We start from the raw sequence: 17,165 nt of genomic DNA on the forward strand, positions 1-17,165 counted from the left end.
CACTGTTCTAACAGCTTCTCCACAGTACCCTCTGCTCTCAGTTTCCTCATGCAGACTTGCCCTCCGCCTCTCTTCTGCCTTCTGTCACTTGAGTTCAAAAAATATAATCTGATAAAATATGTTTATTGTTTATCTGATACAATAAGTCCTTAAAACCCACAGCTGAACAATGTGACTAAGAACCTTGCAGCAACCAGGCCAGTCCCTGCCCTCAGCACTGGCCAGTGTCTGCCATTTCAGCAGAATTTGCAGGACCGACACCCCACCCCAATCCCATCCCTGGTTCACACATGGTTTTCCTGGTGGGAAGGAAATGAGGGAAAGACTTTTCTCTCAGAGGCTGCCCAAAGCAAACACTAGGAAGGCCCTTTAGTAAGAAGTTGTGACACTAGGTCAACACAGAAAACAGCAGCTTTCTTTTCAGCTATATTTATCAACTATAATAAATTAGTAAATATAATGAAAAATTGTATTCAACTAGCAACAAAATCTTCAAACTATCAAGGAATAAACTACTAAAAGTGAGCAAGATATGTATGAATAAAACTATAGTACTTTATAGGACGCAAAAGAAGACTTAAATAAATGGAAAAGAAAACACACCACAAAACACCCAGAAAACATTGTCATGGCCCTGGGTGCAAAGATGCTACATTGTAAAGATATCAGTTCTTCCTAAATTAATCTACAAATTAAATATATTGCCAATTAAATCTCACTGACTATAAAAAATTTACTGAAAGTGGATAACATAAAACAGAACGATCATACATTTAATAGATAGCAGAAGAGAAAATCTTTGTGATCCAAGAGTTCTGGACAACCCAGCAAAGGAGAAGTAGATGAACTGGACTTTATCAATATGTAAAACTTCTGCACCAGTAAGAGATGAAAAGAGAAACTACGGACTGAGAAAAGTATTTGCAAATCTCATATCCAACAAACAGGACCAGCTACATAATTTTGGGGCCCATAAAGGCTGAAAATGTGCATTATCCTTAAAGCAGGACAGGTGTCATCCTGACTTTGAAGACAGGGAACTAGAAGCTTGGAGAGCTGCATGTCTGGCAATTCCCTCACCAGGTCCCATGACTGCTCTGCAGGTGCCCAGGCAGAGCGGAGCACCTGCACCACCAGAGGGACGCGTCCAACACACCAGCAGCGAACTTGCAGCTTCTTTAGAAAAACCCAGAGGAAGGTCCATCCCATCTCAGCAATGGAAAGAAGCAGTTTGAAAAACATGGCTCTAGAAACACTTACTTAAAAAAAACTCACAGACACAGGCAGCCATGTGGTGAATACCAGAGGAAAGGGTGCGGGGAGGTAGGAGAGGGTAAAGGGGGTAAAATGGTGATGGAATGGAAGGAGGCTTGACTTTGGGTGGTGAACACACAATACAATATGCAGATGATGTGTTGTAGAATTGTACACCTGAAGCCTATATAATTTTATTAGCCAACGTCACCCCAATAAATTCAACAACAAAAAAATAAAAATAATTTAGTGATTATGTAAGCATAAAATGTATATTTATATACACAGAGAACTTTTGTTAGAATTATTAATGCCTCAATAATAAGAACAAAATTCAAAATTACTTCAACAGCATAAACAATGATATTCTTAAGGTAAATCAAGTCCAGCCTTGTGTTTTAAAGTTATTCTCAGTCACATTAATTTACTTGTAAGACACACTGCTACAAGGAGGGACTTTCTTTAGCTGTGCTCCTAGGCTTAAAGTCCTTTGATATTGCTTGAATAAATTGTAGCTAAATTTGGAAGGCATGGTGACATAATTATCATAAGGTTGTTCAGTAAAATTATCCTCTTATGACATAATTTACCACTTTAAATGAGACAACACAGCTTTCTAAAAACATGAAAAGAAAAACAGTTAATGTAACATATAATTATTTTTTATAAAAACATTTGTAGCTTCATGGTTGTAAGTCAATAGTCCTTGGAACTCAAAAGACCCATTTTTAATATTGCAGAAAATCTCTTTGTTCATCTTAATAAAGAGACTCAGAGAGAGATTAAACTTTACATGGAATAGTGTGGAGTAACTTACTGATTTATCTTAAATCTTATGTAAATATGTGCTAATCTTTTTCTCCCAACGGATGTGATGGGAGCTGAGGGCCATCTCCTCCCAGGGTCTGAGTCAACAGCCCCCTTCAAGGTTTCTTTTAAAACAGCCACTGGGGCCTGTAGTTTGTGCCTTCAGTTAAATTTCTATCTAGGGAAAAGGCTTAAAAGATTCTGTTTTATTTATTTATTAATTAATTTATTTAATATATATATTTTATTGATTTCAGAGAGAAAGGGAGAGAGATAGAGAGATGGAAACATCAATGATGAGAATCATTGATTGGCACCAGCCATGTGCCCTTGGCCAGAATTGAACCTGGGACCCTTTATTCCATAGGCCAGGGGTCCTCAAACTTTTTAAACAGGGGGCCAGTTCACTGTCACTCAGACATTCCACACATGCGCACTGCGGGCCTGGGACGAGTCAGCTGCTAAGCAGGACAGGAAGCAGCAGCAAAAACACCCGGCGGGCCGGATAAATGTTTGAGGACCTCTGCCATAGGCCAACGCTCTATCCAGTGAGCCAAACCGGCTAGGGCAGGTTCTGTTCTTTTTAAAAAGTTTTGTGGACGAAGACAAGGCTTACAAGGTTCTGTTTCCATGCAGCTAACACGGTGCACAGTGCCAAGGCCTCTCTGTACTGTGTCCTTTCATCCTCATAATAGTACAAGAAACTCTCACTTATATGTGGATTCCAAAGAACAAATAAGTGAACAAACAAAACAGAAACAGACTCATAAATACAGAGAACAGACTGCTGGTTGACAGAAGGGGTGGGGTGAAGCAGGGGCAGCTGGGTATAAACGGTGAAGGGATTAAGAAGCACAAAATGGTTGTTACAAAATAGTCACAGGGGTGTAAAGAACAGCATATATAGTCAACAATGTTGTCATAACTATGTATGGTGCCAGGTGAATACTGGAAATATCCGGGGGACACTTTGTAAAGTATATGATTGCCTAACCCATTATACTGTACACCTGATACTAAGACAGGATACTATTGAATGTAAGCTGTAATAAAAAATAAAAGTTAAATAAAGAAATAAATATTCTTAGCCACAAAAAAGAGGAGAGAGAAAGTTAAGCACCAGGGTCAAGGGCACAACACAGCATCAAATTAAAGAATGAAGACTTGACCCTTGCAGAGCTATGCAAATCCAGAGCACAAACCTTCGTCCGAGAACATGAAAATAAAGACCTAAATGTGCTGACATTTGAAAGGTGATAACTCACAGGTTTAGCTTTGTGTTTTCTTCATCAGCATTTTTCAAGAAATACTTCTTGTATCCACTAGGCTCCAGGAAATACCCTAGATGCTGGTCAGATATGGTGGTGAACGAGATTCTTTTTTTTTTTTTTAATTTTTTTTTTAATTTTTTTTTTTTTAAGAACTAAATTTTTTTTTTATATATATATATATTTTATTGATTTTTTACAGAGAGGAAAGGAAAGAGATAGAGAGCTAGAAACATCGATGAGAGAGAAACATCGATCAGCTGCCTCCTGCACATCTCCCACTGGGGATGTGCCCGCAACCCAGGTACATGCCCTTGACCGGAATCGAACCTGGGACCTTTCAGTCCGCAGGCCGACGCTCTATCCACTGAGCCAAACCGGTTCCGGCGTGAATGAGATTCTTGGAGCTTATGTTCTACTGATGAGAAAAGACAATAAACTCACAGGTGAATAGGAAAAGAAAAATGAAAGACATCAGATACGGGCTCTGTCGGACACTGAGGAGGATAAGCAGGGAGTCTAGTTATAGGCATATCTCAGGATGTGGGTTCTGTTCCAGACCAACCCAATGAAGAGAATATAGCAATAAAGCAAGCCACACAGAGTTTTTGGTTTTCTGGTACATATAAAAGTTAGGTTTACACTGTACTGTAGTCTATTAAGTGTGCAATCAATAGCATTTTGTCTCATAAGTGTGCATACCTCAATTAAAGATAGTTTATTGCTAACTATCATCTGGGCCTGTTGGAAAATGGCTGCCACAGACTTGCCCCATGAAGGGCTGTCACAAACCTTCCATTTGTAAAAGGTACAATGTCTGTGGAGCACAATAAAGTGGAGCGCAATTAAATGAGGTCTGCCTGTTTTTGTCTGCCTGCTCCACCTTCTCTCCAGGGTTGTGAGCTCTCAAAAAGTAGAAATACATATTTTCAATATGCCCTGATTGGTCTTACACAACTGTTAGCACATAGTAGGACCACTGAATCAGTAACACACTATCTAGAGAGGAAAGTATGCTCTCTTGAAAACCTTTTATTTGAATGTAAATCATGCTCTTCAGGGAATCATAGTCCTTTGTAGCTGAGTTTATTCTCCCTGTATTTGAAAGTGAAATACAGGATTTCCTTTTTCATTCAATAGGGTGCAAGAGCCCACATCTTACTGTAGTCAGGAAGATCAGAAACCCCGGAGAGCTCAAGTTCCCCTGATTTAAAAAAATGCACAATTTAATTTAGCTTGGTGAAGACGTTTAGGTTTTAAAAGTCTGACCTTTGGGCTTGTTTTTAAAAATTATCCCACATCTGAGCCACAGTGCATCATTTGTTAAATAACTGATGCCCTGCAATAAGGGGCACCTTCAAAGGGAATATCCATATTGCGAAGGGCTCATTATACCTAGTTCCTGTGCAAGTCACCAGAGGCTGATACATATAGCTGCTGAAAAGAGTGGGCCTCAAAAATCTCATTTCCTTCTTTTATTTGACAAATATATATATATATTTTAAAATATACTTTATTGATTTTTTACAGAGAGGAAGGGAGAGGGATAGAGAGTTAGAAACAATGATGAGAGAGAAACATTGATCAGCTGCCTCCTGCACACTCCCTACTGGGTATGTGCCTGCAAGCAAGGTACATGCCCTTGGCCAGAATCGAACCAGGACCCTTGAGTCCGCAGGCTGACGCTCTATCCACTGAGCCAAACTGGTTGAGGCGACAAATATTTTTGATTCCTGACTGTGACAGGCACTAGAGCTACAATGATGAGCAAAACTGGACTATGCCCTTGGCTTCATGGAGTTTACTGAACAATGGTACTTTTTCCATATAGTTTTCTGAATTCCACACCATACCTTCCGAATCAGAATCCATAGGTCAGTGATTCTCAAACTTGAGTGCATATCAAAATCAGAGATTGCTGTCCCCTCCACCCCCAGAGTTTCTGATTCAGTAGGTTTGGGGTAGTTTGTTGCAAGTTCCCAGGCTATGATGATGATGATGTTCTGGAGACCACATTTTGACAACTGCTGGCATAGGACATAGAACCCAGGCATTTCCTGGTCATTCTGATGTCTGTCCAGGGTTGAGAGTCACTCGAGTACAATCTGATCATCACTGTATTGATTGCATTGATCAGGGAATTTCAAAATAAGTATAATTCCAGTCTCTGTATCCAAGAAACCCACAATTGAAATGCTTTGTTGGGTGTTATTATTATATCAACACAAAGGTTCCAGTAATGTGGGGTCTTGGTGGAGGCTGTAATAGGTGGAGAAATCTTCTGGGTCCTGAAAAATGAACAGTATTTAGATAGGTAGTAGGAAATTGGGAAAATCTCATTTCCACTATTCAAAGATTAACCTAAAGTCCATTTCCTTAACCCTTTGGGTGCCAACCAATATCCTAGGAACTATGCTAAAATTGCCAAGGCATTTTTGCTGATTTTACAGCAGTTTAGGAAAAAAATTATGAATCGCAAGTAAATGAAGTTACATATTCAAAAACTTAAGGAAACCTTTACTACATTTGTTTTTATCTTTGACATATATTGTTTTCTGATTGTATTATAAAATACTAGTAGAAAAAAAATTTGAACAAAACATATAATGTTAAAATAAAGCTCTCCTGGCACTTTTGGCGAAAGACAAGAGGAGCGCGATCATGCTCCCTGGCACTCTAGGGGTTAAATATGATATGGGTGACAAACCCCAGTACTGTAGTAGTGACTGTGACTTTTTCACCAAAGAAAATTCTGGGTATTTTCATATCAGATCTTAAGGTCTTATATGAAATGCAAATATATTTACTTCTCTTATTAACACAATTTAAAAAATATTTTAATAACTGTATTTCACTTTCTTTTGAAGTCTTACATGTTTCATTGTATGTAATTAAAAACATCATTCTGATAAGGGCATAAGAACTAGCAAGGCACAGTGGCTGTGAAGTGGATTATGTAAAGATAACAGCAAGCAGTATATAGGGCTGGGTATAAAAGAAAATTAAGTTTGGATTGGTTGGGTGGGACCTTCAAAACCAAAGAGCGAATTTATAAAATGTGGTGGATTGGTTATCTAAGTACTGTAATTGCTGGCCTCAGTTCTGACTAAACAGCTACTTCAAGGCTTCTTTCTAGTGTGAACAAAAATCACATGGCAAGCTTATGAAAACACAGATTCCTGGGCCACACAGGCAGAGATTCTAATTCAGTAAATGTCAGTGGGACCCCCAAATCTGCATTTTTAATAAACTCCCTGGTGACACCAACACAACCTGTCCACACAGATTTCACTTTGATTACCAATGATATACTTAATGAAACATACAGAAAAGCACATTGTGTTAATGCTTTCCTGCATTTGTTTTTATGGTGCAAGTACAAAATGGGAAAGAAAAAAAGTCCCATGACTAAGTAAGTGCAAAAACTAAGTATGTGAAAAACTCAGAACAATAAAGTCGGACATGCTAATACCATCATGTCCAAGTGCACGGCCACTCTTCAGGAGGACACGGCATACCCTGTGTCCTGAGCTTATGTGGCCAAAAATCCTTTGCCATCAGTGTGCTGAACTAACGGTCCCAAGGACATATTTTGAGCAAAGCTTGTCTATAGTACCTTTGAAAGAACTCTCCCAGGAGGCAAATACCAGAAACTGTGAAAAGCAGGCTTTCAAAGAAGATTCTTTTGTTTGAAACCCTTTTCTCGCAGTCCTGAATAGCTCAAACAACACCACAAAACTCAATTGAAGATAGTTTCTAGAGGTTCAATTTCCTTATTTCACCTAAATTACTGATTTTCCTGAATGCCAGTTTAGAATTATTTTTTCTAGTAAGACCTTAGGGGAGAGGATTGATCTCAATATTCAGCTACCCTATGATGAGTTTAAAAGAAAAGCACTCAAGAAAAATGGGTGTCTCTCTCATTCCTGCCTTTCTCCTAACTGCATGGAGCACTTTTTCCTAAGCATATACATGTGTGCTGGGCACACCTACACACCCACATGTATGTACACACACAAGCATCTAATCTTCAATCCATCATTTCTTCACATAACTTTGAGAGCTCTTCAAGATTGGCCAGCTAACATATTCCCAAGAGGATATGATATATCATGGGGATTTCAATGGAAATTTTTGTTTTTATTGCTCAAAGGAGGATACAGGCTTGAGCCTCCCACAGGGCAACGAAATAGAACATATACCTGTGTTCACTGACAGTGTATAAAAGGAACAAAGAATGAGAAATCCACTCAAACTTCTGTCAGGTTTTTCAGATAGATGAGCAGAACAACTGGGTCTCCATAACCTTTGGCTGCATTCTTTTTGAGGTATGATTCTCAGGTCATGTCAGGTCCGAGCTTCTGCATAGGACTAGGACTTTGGATGACATTACCATCCTCTCCTTCAAATAAAAAAAAAAACATCTCCTTCCTCGAATTCTAAAAATACTCCTCAGCCTTGGAGTGCTGCCTTGTTTTCATTAACGCTGTCCACTGGACCATTTGTTTGAGGAAGCTATTCACATTTGGCCCTCCTTGAAATGTCCAGCTCACAGAAATAGCAAAAATATTCCTTTTTCAACCATAAGAATCCCATTCCCACCTCCAAATCACAACTCCTGTTTTCCTTTTCATTTTTGGGATTTTTTTGGGGGGAGGTGGGGTGGAAAGAGGATGACTTTGGTAGGACAGAATTAAAATTAATTTGACTGATTTTTTATTCTTGCAGTTAGGATAAAGAAAACAGAATTGTGTTAACTGAATATTTCTCTTCCTAAAAATTGACTCTACCAATCTCATCCCAGTCAAGTAAAATAAAAATTTCTCAGACAAATGTTGGGTAGATTTTATTTTATAACATGTGTAAGATTATTGTAATACTCAGTAGTATAGCATTCTAAATTCATGGCAGTGTTGTTTTGGTTAATAGCTCCATATTTAAAAGACTAAATATTCATTTTATTCAAGTCAAGCTCTTGTGTCTAGCATTCCAGGCCCTTTGCTGTCACATGCCATGAGTGGGCTTGGGAGGATGGTGTAGGAGCTGGGGAAGTCATGGCTGTGTCCACCTTCAGAAAGCATCAATAGGAGAAAGGATCATGGTCAAGGAAGATGGCGAAGGGTTAGGTTACCCGACAGTGTGATCAAATGTAGTCAAGGGAGGAAGAGGTCGACGGTGGGAGGAGTCCAACAGTGGAGAATACGGTGAGTGGATGCGGGAGATGGAAAACCAGAGTGCTGAACTGAGTGAAAAACAAGGAAACTGGGAAGCCAACAGTCTGGGGACAAAGGCAGGAGTGCTCTAGTGGGCCTCATTTGCAGTGTGGGGACAGGACATTTCATTCTTAATGAATTAGTCATAGAAAAAGCTTCTGACATATCTGGTCTCAATCTGTCCCCCTAGACTTCTCCCTTACACTTACGTTAGACTCCAGGCAGAGTAGAAAAGCTCCCTCTTCCTCGACAGACTTCAGACTTTTCCTCTTCCCACTTTTGTTCTTTCTGCTTCCATTCTTGCACCTAGAACTTCTTTCTTCCTGGATCTCCACCTGTCAGATCCTACCTATTTCTTCATGGACCATCTTAGATGTTGTTTCCAGGAAACCATCCCTGATCCCTCAACCCTACGCCATCTCTTCATTAAAGAAAGTTGCATGTGACGTTACAGTCAGTGTGCTAATTTTGAGGCAATTGAGGGAACAGTGTAGTAGAAGGTTAAAAGGGACAGCTATTCCATCCATTTGCTCTGGGGCTCTTCACTTAAAATGTTCTGCATTCTAGAATAACGTTTGGTATATTTATATTGGTTTATTATCTTGCCTTCCCCACAATAGTTGAAGGTGTTTGGTTAAGGTTAGCAGTTTACTAATTTACATGCTAATAGTCAACCTAAAGGAGTTAGAGCAATTCTATAATGAATACAGTCAGAGTTACACATATTAGTCACTAAAGTGATGGAGAGTGGAGCAGGAAATCTTCATGTGTGTTCCACTCTGAATCAGCAAGTTACTTCACACCCTATGAATCATGGTTTCTTCACATATGAGATGAGGAAAGTTTATCTGCCCTATTCATACACCAGAGTTTTGAAAAAAAATTTGAGATAATGCCCATATGCTATTCATAGGCTATAAAATGCTATGCAAATAGTGAAATTATAAAAATGTTAATTTATTCTTTAATCATCCAACTAATATATATTGATGCCTACTATTTAATAAGCAGGAGGATAACAGAGACCATATATAGCAGATCCTTGAATATCATTGCTTCGTTCAACATTGTTTTGTTATAATATTGAAAGGATGCTATAGCAACTTAATTCTTATTTATGTCAATTAGCTTGTGGTATAACTAGTTTTGTTATACATCATTTCACTTAATGTCACTTACTGTACATACTGAGTATACTTAATTGCATAATCAAATTAACCTGATACAAGTTGGTAATTGAATGTTGAGATGTGCAGAAGTAAATGCATGCTTCTCTACATCCACCATTAAGAAATCATTTCCATTCTTTTATTGTTCTTATTCCAAATTTCTAGGATATCTATAAATCTACATTACTTTCATAGCTAAAAAGACAAATGGTTTAGTGTTAAGGTAGTTTTGTTTCTCCAAAACGTCTCCTGGAAGGGTGACCAAACTCCCTTATCTACATACAGATTATGTGCTCTGTGCTGGCAGAACCTTTGGATGTTAGGCACAGAGTATGGTCCATCTTCCTCTCTCCTAAGTGCTTCATAGATGCTTTACATGTGACAAGCCTTCAGATTCTTATATACTTTAGTGCAGTACGGTTCCAGCAACGTACTTATCATTCTGTCCGAGTGCTCACAGGTACAAGCTTTCCCCACCCACATCTATCTCAAATTAGGGCTAATCAATGGATTCTTTGAAAGCGCAATCTGCAACTACTAAAAATGAGCCATGCGATATATGACAAAGCCAAATTATAAATGGCTTTTGAAAAATGCTCCTCATCTCTCTCTCAATGACTAAATTTCGAGCACTGCCATAGGCCCCTTGCTAGCCATTCTTTTTTCTTTGTAAAGCAAACGCTCAGGAAATCCTATGACTGGACATTTGGAAGTGTAGATTTCTACTGGTGGGACTTCTCCGTGGGGGTTGCTGGTGCAAAGGTACCAAGCTTGGGCCAGAAGATCAATAATTCCAAGAAAACAACATCAGCAGCCACAACTTTCCACATGTAGGTTGATGGGCCTGGCTCCTAGGCCATGGAACAGAGAAGTGGCCCCTGGAAACTCACATCCCTGCTCCTCGAGGGCTTAACCTTCTCTTTAGTTCTGTGGTTGGCCCTCTTTCCATTCCATCTGTTTTTTTCTTTCATTTTTAGAGGATCCTCATTGGACATACCACTTTTTATTTTTAAAGCAGTACTACATGCACCAGGAACAACACTCAAAAGGTACAGAAGAGAACAGTGTGAAACGTCAGTCTCCCTTCAGCCCTGTTACCGAACGTTCGCTTCCCCTCTCAGGGGGCCAGTTGACCAATTTATTGGGCACCCTTTGTTTTTCATTTCCACCACCAACTCCCTAGACCGGGCTCTCATTTCTTCATGCCTCTCTTAATGTAACAGCTCACACCAGTTTTTCTCTTTCCAAGCCTGACTACCCTTCCACTATCAGGTAGAGTAACTGAGAAAAATGCCTGGGTGAGACCTGATCTGGAGCTTAATATGCATGAGACATGTAAATGGTACAAGAGGGAGGAGGGAGTCCAAGGTGGCAGCTTACTTAAGTGGGAAACTTACCTGAGATTCTGGCATACAGTGCTTCCCTATAAATGTTTCTTGGGTAACTGGGATGAGCAATGAAACAAGCGTGCCATGCTACAGGAATCAGGAAGGAAAGAACTTCACTGCAGCAGAGAATTCAGAATAAGAACTGAATAAGGACAGGGCCAGTACCACAATGTTAATATCTATTGGATTAGTCATGGATGTTCTCAGCTTCTAAGCATTCTGTTATTTATTCCTATTATTTAACCCTTTATGAGATAGCACTCATTATCCATTTTATAGATCAGGAAACAGAGTCTTGGGAAGGTTTAGTAAATTTCCAAGGATGCTCAGAGGATGTGCAGTCAAAAGTCAAATCCAGGATCCAAGTTCAATGGTCAGGGACAAGAATAAAGATAGGATAAAGAAACCTGGAGCATCTGGAATTTGCAAACTAGGATTTGGGGGACACTGCCTGTATGTCACATCATTCTAGGCATTGATGAGGACCTAATGTGTGCATAAAATATGTCTCCTTTCCTGTAAGAACTTGTATGCTGTATGTTTTTAAATCTGATGTGACATTGTTTTGAAGGTGACCTGAGCTACTTCATTAGTGCTCTCTTGGTGTTTCAGTTACATTATAGCCTCCTGAAGACAGGGTCAGTGGTTAATATTCCCTCTGCACAGACAAGCCTTGTACCATTTACATGTCTTATGCATATCAGTATTTATTCTTGAATTCCCTCTGTTCCTGAGTTGTTACCAAAACTAAATGTGACAGATATCCCAAGGGGCAAGCAATGGAAAGAAGAAAGCCCCTGACACATTAGCGCAGGGGTCAAAATATTGATGAAATCAAGAAAAATGCTAGAACTGAGTGTATGTATATCTTCACCTTGTTTGCAGAGTGAAAAAGCAAATTATCCTGAACATTCCCATAACATCAGCAAATTCTCCCCTAACATTTGCCAATCACGAGTCATGAGCCAAAAAGCATAGGGAACAATCAAGATGGTACAGTTCTCAAACACTAGGAAGGCGGCTTTGCATTTTCTTCTTCACATTAAAAAATAATATATTAGACAGCTTCTGCCTTGGTATCCATGGAAGGCATTTAACAACTGAGAAAGAAGAATATATAACCATGACATGACTTAAAGGGCATTTTATAAAGAATATAAACAATAAATATTTTTTGAAAGTATAAAGGAAGTGCCCATGGGCAAAAGGAAGGGAACAGGAGTTTAGTTTGTGCACTAAAATGGCTGCATTTTTAGTGAAACAGCATAGGGAAATAGAACCACAGCTCTCCTTAAAGCAGAGCTGCCTAGCCAGTGTGTCTTGGCATCAAGAAGGTTACAGATGTGCCATGAAATGTTTATGCCTTCTATCTTTGGGTGGCTGGGTGGGTCGGGGATGCCAGAGCCTCTGGAGATGGTCTCCAGCTGTGAGAAGCTCAACAGGGGTTCCTAGAGGGTGGCCTGGGCCGAGTTAGAGTTTGACAGTGTACCCTAGATCCCTAAAGGAGACAAGCAACACATTGACCATGTGTTAAGTGGAGCCAAGAAGAGCAATTACTTCAGCAGCCAGCTGGGTGTGTGATGCTGGCAGCTGTAGGCAAGAGACCCCTGGGTTGCTGGGAGGGTTGGTATTTCAGGATGCCTGAAACAGGGCACGCCGCCAGAGTGCCACCAGCCAGCGCGGGGAACCTAGAGGGCCAAGTCGTTTGTCCTGGTGGAGACAGCTCAGGGTGGGAGGTCCGGATCTTGGACTTTGAACGGATCACGCACCTCTGTGTATTTGTGGCCGATGTTCCCTTCTAGTGGGGACCGACCCAGCAGTGGGGTGACTCTAACACAGATTCGAGCTTCACCATCTTTTGAAATAGTTGATATAAAAAAGGGTTCAAGTAGATTTAAAATTTACTCTCATTATCCTAGAAATTTTGACATTATATTTGCTAAAGAAGAAAAAAAGGGCAGGTACATTTAAAAAATATAAATTCAATACTTGTGAAGAGCATGGTTTTATATTTTTATTGCCTTCTTGTGCAAAATTTTCCCACAATGGTAATTACCAAGAATGCAAATACCGTATGTGATCATCTTTTACATTTTTTATCAGAAAATGTGTGCCATTATTTCATGAACAAAACCAGGTATAAATAAGTTTTGTCCTTTCAAGCTAGCTGAAATTTCTCCTTAAAAGTTTAAAAATTATGTTATTTGGAATTTTAGACACATTCAGTATTTAATATTTTCCTTCATGTTGACTATATTTATTATATTTATATTGCATAAAGAAAAGTTCTCACCAAGCCCTTTATAGATATAGCCAAATCATATCCATGTTACTCTAGCATACCACTCTACTATATCTAATGAAAAATGTTGGGCAGTACTCCCTAAACACACTTTTTCCTAGTAGAAATTAGTAAGCCTTTCTTATTGTAGGCAAGTCAAACAAATAGGTGGGTAGGAAACTGCACTGTATAGAGAACCAGCTGGGAGGAAGCAAAACAGTGAGAAAGTAAGGATATTCCCCAAAACCACAACAATATTGGAACAAAGAGAGGACTTTCTCGTCCCACAGTTGAAGGCTCATAGCTTAGTTTGGCAAAGGCTGGGAAGGACAAACCAACAGGTAAAAATTAACCCTCACAAAACTAAAGTAAGTATTTGTATTTTATGTCTCTCATTTAATATGTTGGCTGTGAAGGTGAACCCAGATGGCATGCCCAACAGGGCCAGAAAGAATTTGTGAGAGAAGCCAGGTATCCTGGCTGCCCAGTCACTGTCTTCATCCACCAGCCTGAACCTCCCATCCAAATCATCTTCTCAAATTATCCATAGGAGATTTATTCACATACTCAATAAGAAAAATATTTCTAATTATATCCAGCCATTCTTAATATGAATGAGAATTATGCGGGGATGCGAGATTGCCAACATGTTTTTGCCAAACGACTTCTTTTGACTTAAGAACAGGCAGCTGCATTGTTTTCATAGCTATGCATATAAAAGAGTTCTTGGAAGGAGGCTGACTCCGCCTGCTTTAAAAAGCTCCAAGGTAAGTGGGACCAGGACAGGACTTTCAAGAAGGACACTGGCCACTCTGCCCGTGTTGCTTGCAGCTGCCAGTTCTGGTACTGCTCCTTCTGCCCCTGCACATTCCCAGCCAGCCTCCCGTTGCCTTCTGTGTTCAGTAGCAACTAAGGCCACGAATGAGATTTTGTTTGGTTTTGGTTTTGGTTAACTAATCAAGTGCTTTCCCCTTTTCTTTTACAGAACGGTCTCGCTTCCAGGTTACATCTTCTCTCTGGCTAACAAGGTAAGATTTAGATGAAGCAGTCCTTCGAGGAGAAGGCAAGGGCCTGAGGGATGGATCGGTGTCTCTTAGCAACCTTTGGAAAGTGGTGCCCCAATAAACACCTCACAGCTCTCCAGGAAAGGAGAGGGCAGGAAGGACTAGCCTTTCAGCACTGTGCACACATCCGCATTAAGCACTCAGGTGTTGGTGGGTGACACATTAGCAAGAGGATAGCTGGCATTAGAATATTATTTTGTTTCTCCATATTTCTGTTTGGAAAAAAGTCTGCACTGAGATTCCCTTGCTAAAAATCTCAAATTTGATAAAGATGTATCCTGCTATTAGGATTCTTTTAGTAAACATGATATCCAACAAATAAGAAAGGAAGTACCTAAGAAAATGCTTCCTTTAAACTTCTCCAAAGTCTTTTTTAAATGTTACCTTACTCCAGCGACTCTCAACTGGCGTGCTGCAAAACATTTTAAAATATGCAATACCTGACTATGTAGTCAGGGGCACTGACCTTGTTTCTCTTAGATTGTCAAGGAAATGACAACAGCCAACACAACAATAGTTGTCTGGTTTGAATAAATGAAAATTATACCTATTTTTTGTCAGATCTTCAAAAAATATAATTTTTGGTGTGCCTCAGAATTCTAGTAATTAGTTTTACGTGTGCCATGAGATGAAAAAGGCTGGAAATCGCTGCCTTACCCAGTGCTGAGTGTTGTATGAAATGAAAGCACCATGAAATTGTTGTTTATACAGTAGAGGCATTAACCTGCCCTGCTGCTGCAGACTGCAGCTCTAGAGAGAGAGCTGGGGGAGAGCTGGTTAAAAGGAGCTTCAAGTAATGTGATCATGTAATGACCACAGGAGCACCCTTTGCCAAATCTTTTATTCTACCGATACCACCGGCAACCTGCCGATAACACAGAATGGGGCAGCCGAGCCTGCACTTTTCAGGAGGGAATTTGAGAAAGCAAAGGGAGCCCTTCAAGGGAGAAGAATGAGGATAATGTTTGCTATGGCTTTTAGCCTCAATTAGTTTACCTCGGTTAAATGAGCAAGTGGATATTATATACACAGAATTATGCTAGAAAAATTCTGAGCACCCAATTAAAACAAAAGAAAAAGGTAAACAAGATTACAGCCCCCCAAATCCACTGAAGGTGAGCACTTCTGGATGGAAGTGCTCAAAGGAGGAAATCAAGTTCTCCATCACCTGGCAAGATGCCACTTTATATCTATACGGTAGCCTGAACTGTTTCAAACTGCTTCCTCAGTCAGCATTCTAACTTTTTAAAAACTGTCTTCACTACATCTCAGGCCTGTGAATTAAGAAAGGCAAGATATGCCCTAATAACCAGTTTGGCTCTGTGGATAGAGCACTGGCCTGTGCACTGAAGGGTCCAGGTTCGATTCCGGTCACGGGCATGTACTTTGGTTGTGGGCACTCCCGCCACTGGGGATGTGCCCGCAACCAAGGTACATGCCACTGACCGGAATCGAACCTGGGACCCTTGAGTCCGTAGGCCTATGCTCTATCCACTGAGCCAAACTGGTCAGGGCGAAATATATGTATGTTTTTAAAAGGCAAGATATCATAGTCCCTATTCTACAGATGGAGACACCGAGGCTCAGAAAGGTCAAGTGCCTTAGCCAAGGCCACGAGCTCCTCGGCAGCTGCTGAGCCTACCACCAGCTCCCTGATTAGAGTGCCAGTCTCGAAGAATAAAAGGAGATAATGGATGTAAAGCCCCATGTTCGGCGTTGGGTGCACAGGGACCCCAGAAGCACTTGAGTCTTTGTGATTATGTTTGTTTCAGTAACTAGAGCACAGTGTCCGGTGGACGCGCTTGGTGGGGTTTCTCATGGGGCCCTTGAGATATCATCAATGTAGAGATTTATTGATCTGCCTGACAGGCCAGCATCTACCTCTAGGGTGAGGTTTCCTCTCCTCCTTTAGGGCCCCAGAGTCCCGCAGCCATGAGTTCCGCCGACCAGGAGATGGCTGCTTTTGGGGAGGCTGCTCCTTACCTCCGAAAGTCTGAAAAGGAGCGCATTGAGGCCCAGAATAGGCCCTTTGATGCCAAGACATCTGTCTTTGTGGTGGAGCCCAAGGAGTCCTTTGTCAAAGGGACTATCCAGAGCAGAGAGAGCGGGAAAGTGACCGTGAAGACTGAAGCGGGAGCGGTGAGTTGAGTCTCAGGAGCTGACATTTAATTGATTTTTTTGTTTGGTCACTCAGTTGACATAAAGTTATCTTTTCTGTTCACCAGACTCTGACAGTGAAAGATGACCAAGTGTACCCCATGAACCCTCCCAAATACGACAAGATCGAGGACATGGCCATGATGACCCACTTGCATGAGCCCGCTGTGCTGTACAACCTCAAAGAGCGCTACGCAGCTTGGATGATCTACGTGAGTGCCCCTCCCGAGTGGTCATCCCCTGGACCCCAGGCCATTGCTCTCACTGTAGTATGAATGGGTCACAGAGAGTGACACATTGTGCTTTCACTAGTAGTGGAACTAGTTAAAAGGTTCGCTATTGCTATTGGGAGGCACAAGCCAACAGCTGGCACTTTATCCTATCTTCTCAGCCCAAGCTGGGCATGGCCACTGTTCACACACTGAGTTTGCAGCAGATCCTTTAAACAAATCTTGGAGCATCTGCTCATATCTCAACCACATGCCTCCATTTCAAGCCTCCTTTACTCCAGCAGCAAAATCATCCAGAGAGAAAAGATCAACTTACGTCGTAGCACTTAAACAT

The 17,165-nt window shown here is 40.7% G+C and overlaps 1 protein-coding gene across 1 annotated transcript in view; it reads left to right on the forward strand.

Annotated features, from left to right (window-relative positions):
- Positions 1–16,397: 16,397 nt before the first annotated feature.
- LOC308531970 (myosin-1) overlaps positions 16,398–17,165 on the forward strand; it is a gene marked incomplete at its 5' end in the record, with an annotated part of 51,139 nt that continues 50,371 nt past the window's right edge. The window contains one exon of the mRNA XM_081109110.1: positions 16,398–16,583. Coding sequence (XP_080965236.1) covers positions 16,398–16,583 — 186 coding nt within the window. The remainder of the gene's footprint in view (positions 16,584–17,165) is intronic.

This window comes from Myotis nattereri, assembly GCF_964212035.1.
Source record: "Myotis nattereri genome assembly, chromosome: 16".
NCBI lineage: Eukaryota > Metazoa > Chordata > Mammalia > Chiroptera > Vespertilionidae > Myotis > Myotis nattereri.